Source organism: Hippopotamus amphibius, chromosome 5 (genome assembly GCF_030028045.1).
Source record: "Hippopotamus amphibius kiboko isolate mHipAmp2 chromosome 5, mHipAmp2.hap2, whole genome shotgun sequence".
Taxonomy (NCBI): domain Eukaryota; kingdom Metazoa; phylum Chordata; class Mammalia; order Artiodactyla; family Hippopotamidae; genus Hippopotamus; species Hippopotamus amphibius.
The window spans coordinates 127,434,044-127,446,189 of record NC_080190.1 but is presented as its reverse complement, the minus strand read 5'-3'; the positions used below and the strand labels follow the sequence as shown (position 1 = coordinate 127,446,189).

The following is a 12,146-nucleotide window of genomic DNA, read 5'->3' as shown; positions in this document are numbered from 1 at the left end:
TGATATTTCACTCCAAGTTCACCTAGACTCCACAGCTCCATAACTACATGGAGAACAAGCAACTTTTTCCCACCTGCTAAAGCCCTCAAATATACTGCACAGTAAAAATGCCACACACACACACACACCCCCACCCCGCCTCCCTGCACAAAACACTTACACGGAATGCAGCAAGAATGATTCTTGTCACTTTCTCTTTGACCGACTCTTGCAGGATGTCGGACAGCACAGGAATGATGTTGTAGCGCCGCAGGTGCTCGCACATCTGAGGACTGAACGCCAGGAGCCATATAGAAAAAATCATCTGGTACTGGAGCTGAAAGCCGCACTTGTTGCTCAGGACTCCCATAATGCTGAAAAGGAATATGCATTGAGAAAACGTTTCATGTGACAGCACAACAGGAAAGAAGAAATGACCGATTCTTGTTTTTGCATGAATGGACCAGTCTCTCTGAATCACATCCTCTCTTTTCTGCCTGCAGGAACAGGCCACCAAACCCCAGCTCACAGAGGGCCGGTCCTGCATGGCGTCACAGAAGCCTCTCTCCAAAGTCTCAAGATGCAGCCGCCCTTGCTGCAGGGAGAACAGGATGTGCCCACAATAGACAGGACTCTACTGCAGAGACGAGGCAGCCTTCTATATTCAGTATCAACCAAAGAAATGCCCTCATGAAGGAAATAGGCCCCTGTTCACTGGAATAAGTGAACCCCTAAGGGATTCCCTTAGGGGCAAGAACCCTAACTCTGAATGCAGGGAGGCAGGAGGAGCGTGCCAAGGGGTACAGAGGACACAGATGCCCAAGAGAAACCCAACTAGAATGATTTAACAGGCATCTGTTGAGGCCCACATGGCAGGTACAGCAAAGAGCGCGGGGACAAAATGGGCAAAAACAGACACTGTCCATGTCCCTTGAGCCCAGTGCAGGGGGAGGAAGGATTCCCAGAGGCTGTGGCCCTTGTGCTGGGCCTGAAGGACCAGCGAGCGCTAACTACCACGTAGGTCTCTGAGCTCCCTCGCAAACTGCTGAGTTCAGTGTTCCTTTTAAAGTCACTGGAGAAGTTACTAAAAGATGCCGTGGAATCCTACGTGCTACCTTTGTTAGGTATTTCATGCTTGCCAGCTAGGCTGTAAACCTCTTAAAGGACCATATCTGCTTCCTTTACTGCCCATAAAATATGATACAACATCACGCAGAGAGCGCAAAAAATACAAACGACTGTCAAGTCCAAGATCAGAAAGGAGGTTAAGGTCCATGACGCCAAAATAACTATTTTGTGTTTTGTTTTTAAATTAAGATTTTTCTTTTTCAATCAAGCCAACACAGGGAGTAGAAAGACATAGCTGATCACTCACTGGCTGACGTGCACACGTCTGCTCATCAGACCCGTAGGCCCCTCACACCTCACCCTGCAATATTTTATTTTATCTACCTTTCATTTACATACTACTTTATATGCTCAAAATACTTCAAATATCAGGGTATAAATGTTCACAAACGGAGCTGAATTAGGGGAGGCAATTACCCCAGCAAAAGCCCCCTTTAGCACCAGTATTTAAAACATCAGTACTAATCTTCAGACTTTCCAGTGAAGTCAAAGCATATTCTTGGTCTTACACGGGCACAGAAACATTCAGAAAGAGTGTGTGTCATTTGCGTAAGCAAAAAGGAAAGAAAGGAAACTATGAAGAGATAAAAATGGCCTGGGGTCTTAAACCTCTTTCACTCTCCTCAAACGGGCTATGCTTACAATTTTTCCTCCTCACAGGAGCCCTGCTTGTGATTTGAGGAGCATCAAAAAGGAAAAAAAAAGAAAACTTTCAATTCTAAATAAAGAAATGGCAGGGTAGAAAGTGTGTGTTTTCTTTCCAAAAAAATGAAAAACTTCGAGTTTTCTAAACTGTCCTACTATCAGCAAGCTAACATATTCTACCTTTACTAAAGGCCTGGTCTCAACCTAAAAGCCTCTGTATTAATTTCATTACTGCTAACCTCGTTAGCGGGCATCAGCATGTCAAAGTGTGTAGGCTGAACATGGAATATTCTAGAGTGTACTAATGCCTGCTCTTGTTGCAAAACTGAACAGTCAACACTGCTACCGTCCTCCAAAATATGAGTGCCAATAATATTCTGAACAGGAGCATCTGGTTAGCCCCCGCACACCGTTAGGGTCCACTGGACCAAATTCTAGTATTTGAGTTTCTTTTTTGAGCAATTATAACTGTTTGTATAAACTGCTGTTTCATGAATTGTATTCTCTCTTACAAGCCTTCCAAAGAACAAAAAGAAAATCTATGTCTTGTTTAACAGAATAAAATTCAATTTATCTTGCAATTACAATACAGGTCCATTGGACCTATTTACAGACCTAAGATATACTATGTGATCTTGGTGAATTTGTTAACTATAATTTGAAGAATCACTCTATTTCAGCATCCTAGACCTTATTTCATCATTATTCATTCATTATTCTCAACTATGCTAAAAAATATTAAAAGAAAACTGGAGAATGATGCAATCACCTAGGAAGAAGACATAATAGTGAAATAAATAATTATCCTTTCTTATCGTATTGCCCAAAACACTACATCACTTTTAAGAAGGTAAAAAAGATGGGAAACACCATCTGTGTAGCCCACCTTCAGGTTACTGTGCGGAAAAAAGTTAACCCTACGGTCCTGAGACAGTGATCCTCAGAAAGGGTTGCTTGTAAAGCTGGCTCTCGGCTGGCTCGTGGGAACTTGACTGGTAACCAGTTCCCTACACAGACACAAAATTCCTCCTAAATGAGAGGGTAAATGAAACTGTTTGCACAAACAAGATGCCTGTGTTTACGCTGAACGCCTGCTTTCCTTCTGGAGTCCGACGCTTGAGCGAGGCAGAGGGTGCAGACCTGACACACCCCCAGTAAAAACTAGGGGCCCTGGGTCTCGAGAGACTCACACAAGACAGTTAAAAAAAAAAACAACAACCTTCTTTTAGATGATTAAATGTATTAATTTCCTTGAAAATGTCAAGGAGAGATGCTTTAAACGTCATTCTGCATCAAACACAAAGGGCGCTCACCAGTTCACGCCGTCCGCCTCCACCCAGGCAAAGCGGTACTCGTTGACTCGGAGCATCAGCTGCAGACAGCCGGCCACGCACTGCACGTACTGTGAGCTCTGCGCGGGAGAGCACAGCATTTAGAGCAGGAAAGCGCTTCAACTCACGCGGTCATGCACACAGCAAACTCCAGAGTGTTTCTACTAGAGTTTCTTATCATCTGAAAAGTCCAAGAGTCTCAAATATTTTTTCAGCAGTCAATCCTTTTTGTTTTTCTACCTCTTATTAATGAAGCTGACTTCTTTTGCCGAATTAAGCCTACACGGTTCAAGCCCACTGAACACACCCAGTGAGGGAAATCAAGGAACGAAGTAATTATGTCTTTGATATGGTTTGATAAATAGCTTACCATCTTGCAATGTTTCCACTCACCCCTGAGCAGAGGCAGGATACAGAGACTACCGCTCTGCATGATTATACAAATATCAAAGAACAACAACAAAATGAGGAAGATAAAGTGTACGCTTTGAGACAGGCCCATGTACGAATGATCTTGAGCAAGTTTCTGAACCTCTTCAATGCTCAATTTCTTCATCCTTAATGAGGATGATACCCCCAAGTACCCTGAAAGGGTCCTCTTAGGATTAAGTATTCTCTATTCCTTTAGCATAGAGGTAGGCATTTCATAGACACTCAATAAATAAGAACCTTAGAAAAAAAAACTATACAGCATATAAAAGGTTTAACTAAACACCTGAAAGACTATGACTTTTTAAAAGTATCAGTTCAACAGTGCTGTGTTAGAGAAGTCAAAGTTAAATCTGAAGCCTGAAATAGACAGGAATAAATATCCCCAGGAAGTTGCAGGCACCTCCCTGTTAGCAAAGCTGGTGGGGACACCTGGTCTGGGCTCCTCCCTACATGAGCCATACATCGAAAAGAAATGGAGGGACATGGGGAACTTTCAGACTCTAGCCTTAAAGGACACGACAACGGAAGGAAAGAAGAAAGAAAGGAGAGGATCGTGGGTGTCATAAATTCACGAAGCCTAATGTACGTGATGCTTCTTGAGCTCTGAGTTTGAATTTAAACTAAGTTTGCTGAAACCTAACACTTCAAAGAAATTCCAGGCGCTCAGATACAAAAACACAATGATACATCTGGTGGAAAAATCAAAAGTCATCATGAAAAGGTTATGTTAGATTTTACCCAGAAAGTAGTGCACAGTTGCCCAAAAGCACAATATATCCAGTAATATAACTTGCCTGAAAACTCAAAACATAAGCAGAAATTAATGACCAAAAAAAATGTGAATTTTCAGTTCTAAAACAATCTTCCAAAACAGGAAAAAAATATACATGTATTTTTCCAATTAGGTCAGCAGGTAAGTAAGCCTCCGTGAAAGGAGAATTCCATTTTCCTTGTTGAGAGAGAGCCCAAGTAAGGTGTTCACATACGATGAACAGAAGGCGGCCTAGGGCACGCCCTCCCCTCCCATTTATCACCAATTTCCTCTCAACACAAAACTTTCTCAGTTGACTAAGTCTTTTTCTGTCTGTGTCCATTTACCCTACTATGTTGAAACACAAGACAGATGTTAAAAATGGATTCTTCGTTGCCAGTTACAGCTTCAGGACTCACATATAAAGGAGCATATAAAAGATGCTGCTTCTAAAACTGCACTCTCTCCTACGATGCACCATGAGGCGGTCCAATATCAGTTCAGAAATTATTTCCAAAGTACATAGTGAAGGCAACCCTGAAAATAACTGAATCACTGCCTTCGATTTAACAAAGTAAACTGTATCACCTCCTTATCTTTCTGTCACATATTCCTGTTAGTCTCATGTACAAAGTTATTTAATGATTTTTTTAAAAGAAAATAACAGCCTTCCATCAATTCAGTGAGTCTCCGACGTCACTTCCACAAAGAGGTCATTGGAACACACAGAGAACACGGCACAGCCACACAGAGCCCTCGGGCAGCTCTACTCTGCTCCCGCTGCCATCCCCAAAGCCACGCTCACACCACCACCTCTGCCCTCCCGTCCTGCTCTCTTCCCTTATCTCAGCAGTCAGAGAAAAAACAGAGACCATCACCCAGAGAGTCGCTCAGCTGCCAACGTCGCACCCCCACACTGAACTACACTGACGGCCTTCTTGCCTCCCTCTCACCAGCGGAGACAGACAGCTCTTCCCGTCCAGGGCCCACACCCCACAAGCCCTGCACCCCGTCCCTCCCACATGCTCCAGCAGTCAGACCCCCTCCCTGTAGCTCCCATCTCTGTTTGACTGGTTTCCTCTCCTCAGCTTCTAAATATACTCAGTCTCTCCCATCTTAAAATTATCCCTGAATCTTGTACCAATCTCTGCATCCTTCCTCCTCCCAATACATGAAGGTTTCCTGAAAGAACTGTCACCAAGTTCTTACCTCTCTTATATCTAATCACCCCACTAACACGGCAAATGCTAGGGTCACCAGTGACCTTGAAGTGCCAGGTCCAACAGTTACTTTCTCCCCTGAGAACCAGACCACTACCTCCAGCTACTTCCTGGAAAGCTCATGCCCCCTCCTCTCTCCAGCTGAACTGACTCACAGCTCAAATGCTAACTCCTCCACCATGAAAGACAGACAATAACACAGCATAACGGTTATGAACAAAGGCTCTGGAGCCAGCCTGACATGCTCAGCCCTTCCAAGCTGTGGGCCCCTGCACGAGCTTCCTGCCTATAAAACGGGGGAATGGGGCAAATCCCATGGGTGTGGGAATAACCCCATTAGCTAATATGGGAAAGTCTTCAAGGGCACTCGCCATATAACAGTCAACAACTGTTTGCTGCTGCACCTACTTTTATATTCTCATTTCTCCAGATGGAATTAATCACTTCCATGGTGCCTCATACAACTCTCTATGCTTGCCCTTTGTGTGTGTGTATCAGTTGTCAGTCAACTCCATTAGATTAGAAAGTAAAAGACGAGTATCTTCTAACCTCAGCACTTAAGCACAGTCCCTGGTAAACAACAACAATTTTAAATGTTTGTTTTATTAAATTAATAACTAATATTTGCTCTACTTGATCTTTTTTTTCTATTTTGCCATTTGGCTTCAGAAGAAAAAAGTAGAACCTGACGTTTTAAGATGTATTTTGTCCAAATGAAGTTATTTTTGTTTGATTTTTTTAACTATATCTTGCTAGACAGCAAAGGACAAAATATAGAAGCCCTCAAATTCCATATTACTATTTCTCTAAAGCTGATTTCCATGATTATAGAACTACACTACTATCCTCCATACTGTCCAATGGAAACACCACATCTGATCTTTCCTTGCTGCATGTATTTTTCTTTTTGCTAGAATTCCCTATTCTATTAACAGACATCATGACATTTGAAAAGTATTCCTGAAATAGCTGTAACTGCTAATAGAAGACCCTGAAATCTCACAAGATTTCCAACAAAGGCAAAGTGAACAAGAACAGAAAGGCAGAGAACTAGTCTATCTTATAAGAAAATGTCAAGAACCACCAGATGGATGAAGTAGTGTCCGAGGTGATCAAATATTGCTCCTTCCAAACAGAAATGCCACAAGAAAGAATCACATAAGGAAGAGAGTCTCGATGCCTCCTGAGAGCTGCACCAGAGCCTCGCCTCTCCCAGGTGACCCCTCTCCAGTCTCCCTGACCCCTCGCTCAGAACACCCAGGAGGGGTGCAGACACAGTCAGCTGCTGGGTATTAAGAACGCCTATAAACTAGAAGTATGACTTGCAAGCAGGATGGAGACTTATTTGTGTACATAATTTTTATTGACTTGAATTTTACATGAGACGCTCTGTACATATTTACGATAAAACAGCCAATCAGTATAGGACAGCATAAAAACAAGTCACTCGAACCACCTCTCAGTACCACTCCTAAGATTAACCATGGTTAGTAGATTCCTGTGTAACACTGCTGAAATTTTCTATACGTTAGATAAACGTCTGTTTAAAAAAAACTGATTTGTTACTTTCTTTTTTCATTTAATAAATCTTATACAAGAGGACAATGCATTTTTAACAACTTAACCTATAATAAAGATTTTAAATCCAAACTTTAAAGAAGTATTCCTTAACTCAACACCATCTGCTGGGCTGGCTACATCATCTTGGACACAGGAGAAACTCTTCTGTATTTGCAAATACACTGCACTTGTTACCCAACCAGAGATGCAGAAGCCCGTCTGTCCCTGCAGTGCTGGGATCCGGCCTGACAGCACCACCTTGGGTTACCTGCACCGGGTCCATGGGAACTGTCTTCCTCCCAGCTGAGTTCCCAAACCCCGGCCCCCTTATCCTTCCTTCTCTCTTGTGGAGCCCCTACTACGTCATTAAATTTGATTTTCTTCTGTTAATCTGCTTCATGTCAATTTAATTCTTAGACCAGCCAGAAGAATCCAGAAAGAGCAGAGGGTAATTTTTTCCTCCCCAACAAAGTTATGACATTAAAAAAAGGGACCAAAGAAAGGAAGGGAGGCGAAGAGGGAGAGAGGTTTTGCCAATCAGAAGTTTTGCCAAATTATCTTTCACAAATCACTTAAATTCTTCAAAACTGTTGTCTCATCAATAAAGGAAAGCAACACCAGCAGTACCAAATTAAAAAACAAACAAAAAACCTCAGTTTCCATAAAACACAAAACAACTGTAAGGTACATTATCATCATCACCATTATTACCTCAGATTCAGGAACTAAACACACAGTACAGGGATTCTCTTGAGGTTGGCTTATTAAATGAGTCCCTCTAGTCACTACTCACAAAGCACCTATATTAAATTAATACCAAAATTAAGATAATTTCGTCTTAGACTTAAGTCTTACCGAAAAAGTAATTTCACTATTAATTTCCAAATTTATAAATCTCCTTCAAGTACTGCTTTCAATCTAATTTGCTTAGTCATGTAATTTAATTACATGATTAATGTAATTCTCAATGTAGGGAAAAATTATTGCAGACTTAAGAAAATATGATTTACTTTATAAATTACCACTTTGTATGCAACTTCCAAGAACACATCTAATGCACAATATTAGGTTACCTTATTATTGATGCTATCCTGTGAAAATGATATGTAAAAGAAAGTCTGGTACTGAAATACTTTAGCATTTAATTTTCCTTTGCACTGCCAGAATATACACAATACTTCCAAATATCCGAAAAACAAAACAAAACTCCTTTTCTTAACATTCATTCTTTGCATATGTTTTAATGACCCCCAATGTTTAAAACGTACTAATGTCGTGATAAGAGGATATAATGAAAATCATCCGAGAATTGCTTTAGGTAAACAGCAATGCCCTGGAAACCTGCACAGAGATGCGTAATTGTGAGCTTCTTCGGGTCCTCACAGACTTTACAAGTCACCAGCTAGAGGGGCCCGGAGTGAAACGACAGGCCCGCACTATACGAATTCCCAACACAGCCCCTCACGCAGCCTCTCATTTCTGCTACTCGGGCAGCACTTATGATACACTTATGGACAAACAGTACAGAACCAAAGCATTACAGTCCTCCACCTCTTCTGAAAGACTGAAAAGTCTGAAATTAAAAACGTAGCCTTAAGTTTAAAACAGAGTCAAAGTAGTAAAACTAACTTCACATCAGGGATATTAGAACTGCCAGAGCAAACGATTGAAGGAATTTGGCCAAAAGCCAAAAAAGCTAAGCTGGTTGTTTGTTTGTTTTTCCTTTTATTCTAAAATGCTGCTATTATGTGCTAAAACATGGATGACTCTTGAAAACATTAAGTGATAGAAGCCAGTCACGGATGACTACATATTACGTGACTCACGTACACAAAACGGCCAGAAGAGGCAGAGGCAGAGAAGCAGATGAGTGGTCGCCAGAGCCAGGCAAGGAGTCGGGAATGGGGGGGAGACTGTGGACGTGGACGTGGTTTTTTTCTGGGGCGTTGAAAATGCTACAAAATCAGACTGTGGCAACAGCTGCACAACTCTGTAGATATACTAAAACCTACCGAACTGCAAATGGAAGGATTTTATAGTATGAGAAATACATTTCGATAAAGCTGTAAACAAACAAACAAACCAAAAATCCTATGTAAAACTGTAAGTTTTACGTAGTACTTGCTCACTCACACTTGCCACATTTCCGGGCGCTCAAGAGCCACGTGGGGCTAGTGGCTACCAGATTGGACACTACAAATCTAAAGAACATTGCTAATCATCACAGAAAGTTCTACTGGACAGAACTGCTCCAGAACATTAAAAGGCAAGATAAAATAAGCGACATGAGAACCTGGCAACTTAATCGAGTTACTTACTACCAAGGAAACTACAACCATCCACCTGCAATAACCAGAGCCAGACCGGGCCTACAACAAAGACAGCCAGAGAAGAGGATGAGGCCAAACGCAGGAGCAGGGAGTCCCCTTGCTCCCCTGCACTCAGGTATGAAAGAAGCCGGACAGAGGGAAGAGAATGCCCAGGTTCTTCTAACTCCTCCACAGGCTGGGAGAGATCACAGTCTTCCTCTTTCTATCAGGGCATCAGCCCAAAACAATCGACTTCCAAGGCTGTGCGACTTCCTCGGAAAAACAGAAGATGGATATGTCACGTGCGACAGCCACCAAGAACTGAACAGACAGTTGAAGGTAAGTTGGGCTCAGTACGTGTAATGTGATGTTTATTACTTACGTTTAGGTAAAAACAACACAAATCATTTTAAGAAAATGTCATTTAAGTAAAAATGTCCTAATGATCCACCCGTAACCCATGACAATGCCCTGTGACATTTTACAGGCCAAGGCTGCTGCACCAATGCTCCCTTCTCATCCTGCGGCATGAAGCTTTGTTCTGCTGGTTTTATACTGACATCAAGTGGCAAGAGCACGGAATGCAGCTTTCCAAACTGCTTTTCTATGCTGTTTGAAAACCTCGAGGGATTTTAAGTCATAGCATCGATATTTTTTAAAACTCTGAGTAGGCGAGGCAACTTGGAGAATGCCTAAAGCCCCAAGTCCAGTCCAGGCGCCTCAGAATCCCTCAGTGAGGAATTCATCTCCCTGGGGGATTTGCCACCACAAGCGGATGACCTCGGGCAAGCCAGTGTGCCCTTCCAGCCTCACTGCCCACCGCTACCACGTGGCTTATGCTGAGATCGATGTTAAAGATGCAGTGTGAATATTCAAGGAGCTGTAAATGCAAAATGACTAAAACAGTACCACACACACACCAGTTACCAACTCCGATCCCCCTAGTGCAACACAAGCATCAAAGGAAGTGCTGGCGCCTCTCTGTCAGCTTCTCAAAGTCTGCTTCCCACGCTGACAGCCTTCTGAAAAAGCAGGAGCCATCGGGAAGAGACAAGGAGTGTGCTCAGGTGTGAAGGGCACTAAAGGGAAGAGAGCGGGACATGAAAGGCCATCTTCTTCTCACTCGGAATCACCCCTGGTGCTAATCCCATTTGGGATTACGTGTCTGAGTTGACCAGATGAGCCACTTTGACTAACCACTGCCAATTCAATAGATCAATGTTGCTCTTCCCACGCACTGAACAGAAAGAACAAAACAAGAACGTCAAGTCACCAGAGCTCTCCCCTCACTGTGTAAGCTTTAATAACTTAAACACACTTTAACAACCACTTAAGTTTATAAGATGTATGATTCTGAAAACCTCTTTCAAAACTTTTACAAGTAAGTCTAAGTAGACAATTTTTCAAATTAGAGAATTTTTCAAAATTTCACACTGGGAGAAAGAAACTCAAGTCATAAAATAAAGAGTCCCAATTTAAACATCTGCTTGTGGCTGAATATCTAGACTTCGAACCTACCGCCTCCTCCCACCAGCCCGGGGCCCCAAGACTGCTCTCCTGGTTCTGTACCTTGCCCTGATCCCATCTCAGAAGGCTCGGGCCGTTTCCTGGCCTAACACCCTGCTCGTCAAGCCCTTCACCCTGTGCCCCAAGAGCAGCCCCACTCTTGGCTCTGAAACGACTTGTGCTGCCCCCTCTAGTCTATGAGCACACGCAGGGGTGCTGCCTGTGGGTCATGGACACGGACCCTGCACGGCTCCCACAGGGCTGAGTCCACATCCCAGGCAGGCAGGAGACACCATCCTCGGAAGGTGCCTTCTGATTTCCCAGGGATGCTTCCAGCGAAGGAAGCCAGTTACACCTCTTCCACATTTTCAACTTTTCCCTTCACCTCTCTCTCATGCCAATCCCTCCTATCCAAATCTATTGCCAATTCTTGAACTAGTCTGCATACAGCAAAGTCAACCCATTCCCAACCGGGGAAGATAACCCTAACCAGGAAAGGAACTGGGGGACATGATTAACTCTAACCTTTAACCTTTTGGCTCTACATAAATGTGGGGCTGAACTGGCCAAAAAAAGGGGTGTCTGGCCACCACACAGGCCCCCATAAAACCCTGAGCAACTCAGGCAAGTAGTGGGTTTCCGTGCTGCCAGGTAACGGAACTGCTTTCAGCTGCCTGGCGCAGGTTCGTGTATCTGGCAGACACTAGAGTTTAGGCGACAGCTGAAGTCTGGAGGGAGGAGCTCTGATTACTCACTCGAGTTATGCATCTGAGTCCAAACTCACTCTGACTCTCGGGCCTGAGGTAAAGCTGCCTGGAGAGATAGGCAGCAGGAAGAGGAAGTCCCACCACCACCACCAGCAGAAAGTGACCGCACAGCCCAGAAAGGCTCCCATAGCTTTCACAACACCGTTAACCAACTGCAGGTGACACCAAACCCATGCATTTACAGCCAGGGGACCAGTGAACATCTTCAAAATGTTAACTGTCTATGACCCAAAAAAACTTATATGCAGGGTGTTAGGAGGCCAGTGAATGAAGAAGGAATGTACTTACATCGCTCGAAGAGACTGTTCCTGTTTCAGCAGCGACACCGCTACCACGCAGTTTCTATTACGAAATAAATGACTTATTACTTAGTTTTGTTTTTCGTTTTATCCTACTCTATCAGCTTACGACAGGGAGCTAAGCAAACTTCATCACTGTTTCCCTCATCCTACTTAATGAGTGTCATCAACTAATAAAAAGCATGGGGATGAAATGAAATATTCTAAACATCATTACAC

The 12,146-nt window shown here is 43.2% G+C and overlaps 1 protein-coding gene across 2 annotated transcripts in view; it reads right to left on the bottom strand.

Annotated features, from left to right (window-relative positions):
- Positions 1 to 12,146, bottom strand: part of ATP6V1H (ATPase H+ transporting V1 subunit H) — an 86,026-nt gene that overhangs the window by 31,186 nt on the left and 42,694 nt on the right. For both annotated transcript variants that reach the window (XM_057734850.1, XM_057734851.1), the window contains exons 7-9: positions 11,917 to 11,970; positions 3,066 to 3,163; positions 161 to 353 (exon numbers count right to left, since the gene is read on the bottom strand). In XM_057734850.1, the coding sequence (XP_057590833.1) occupies positions 161 to 353; positions 3,066 to 3,163; positions 11,917 to 11,970 (345 nt within the window). The remainder of the gene's footprint in view (positions 1 to 160; positions 354 to 3,065; positions 3,164 to 11,916; positions 11,971 to 12,146) is intronic.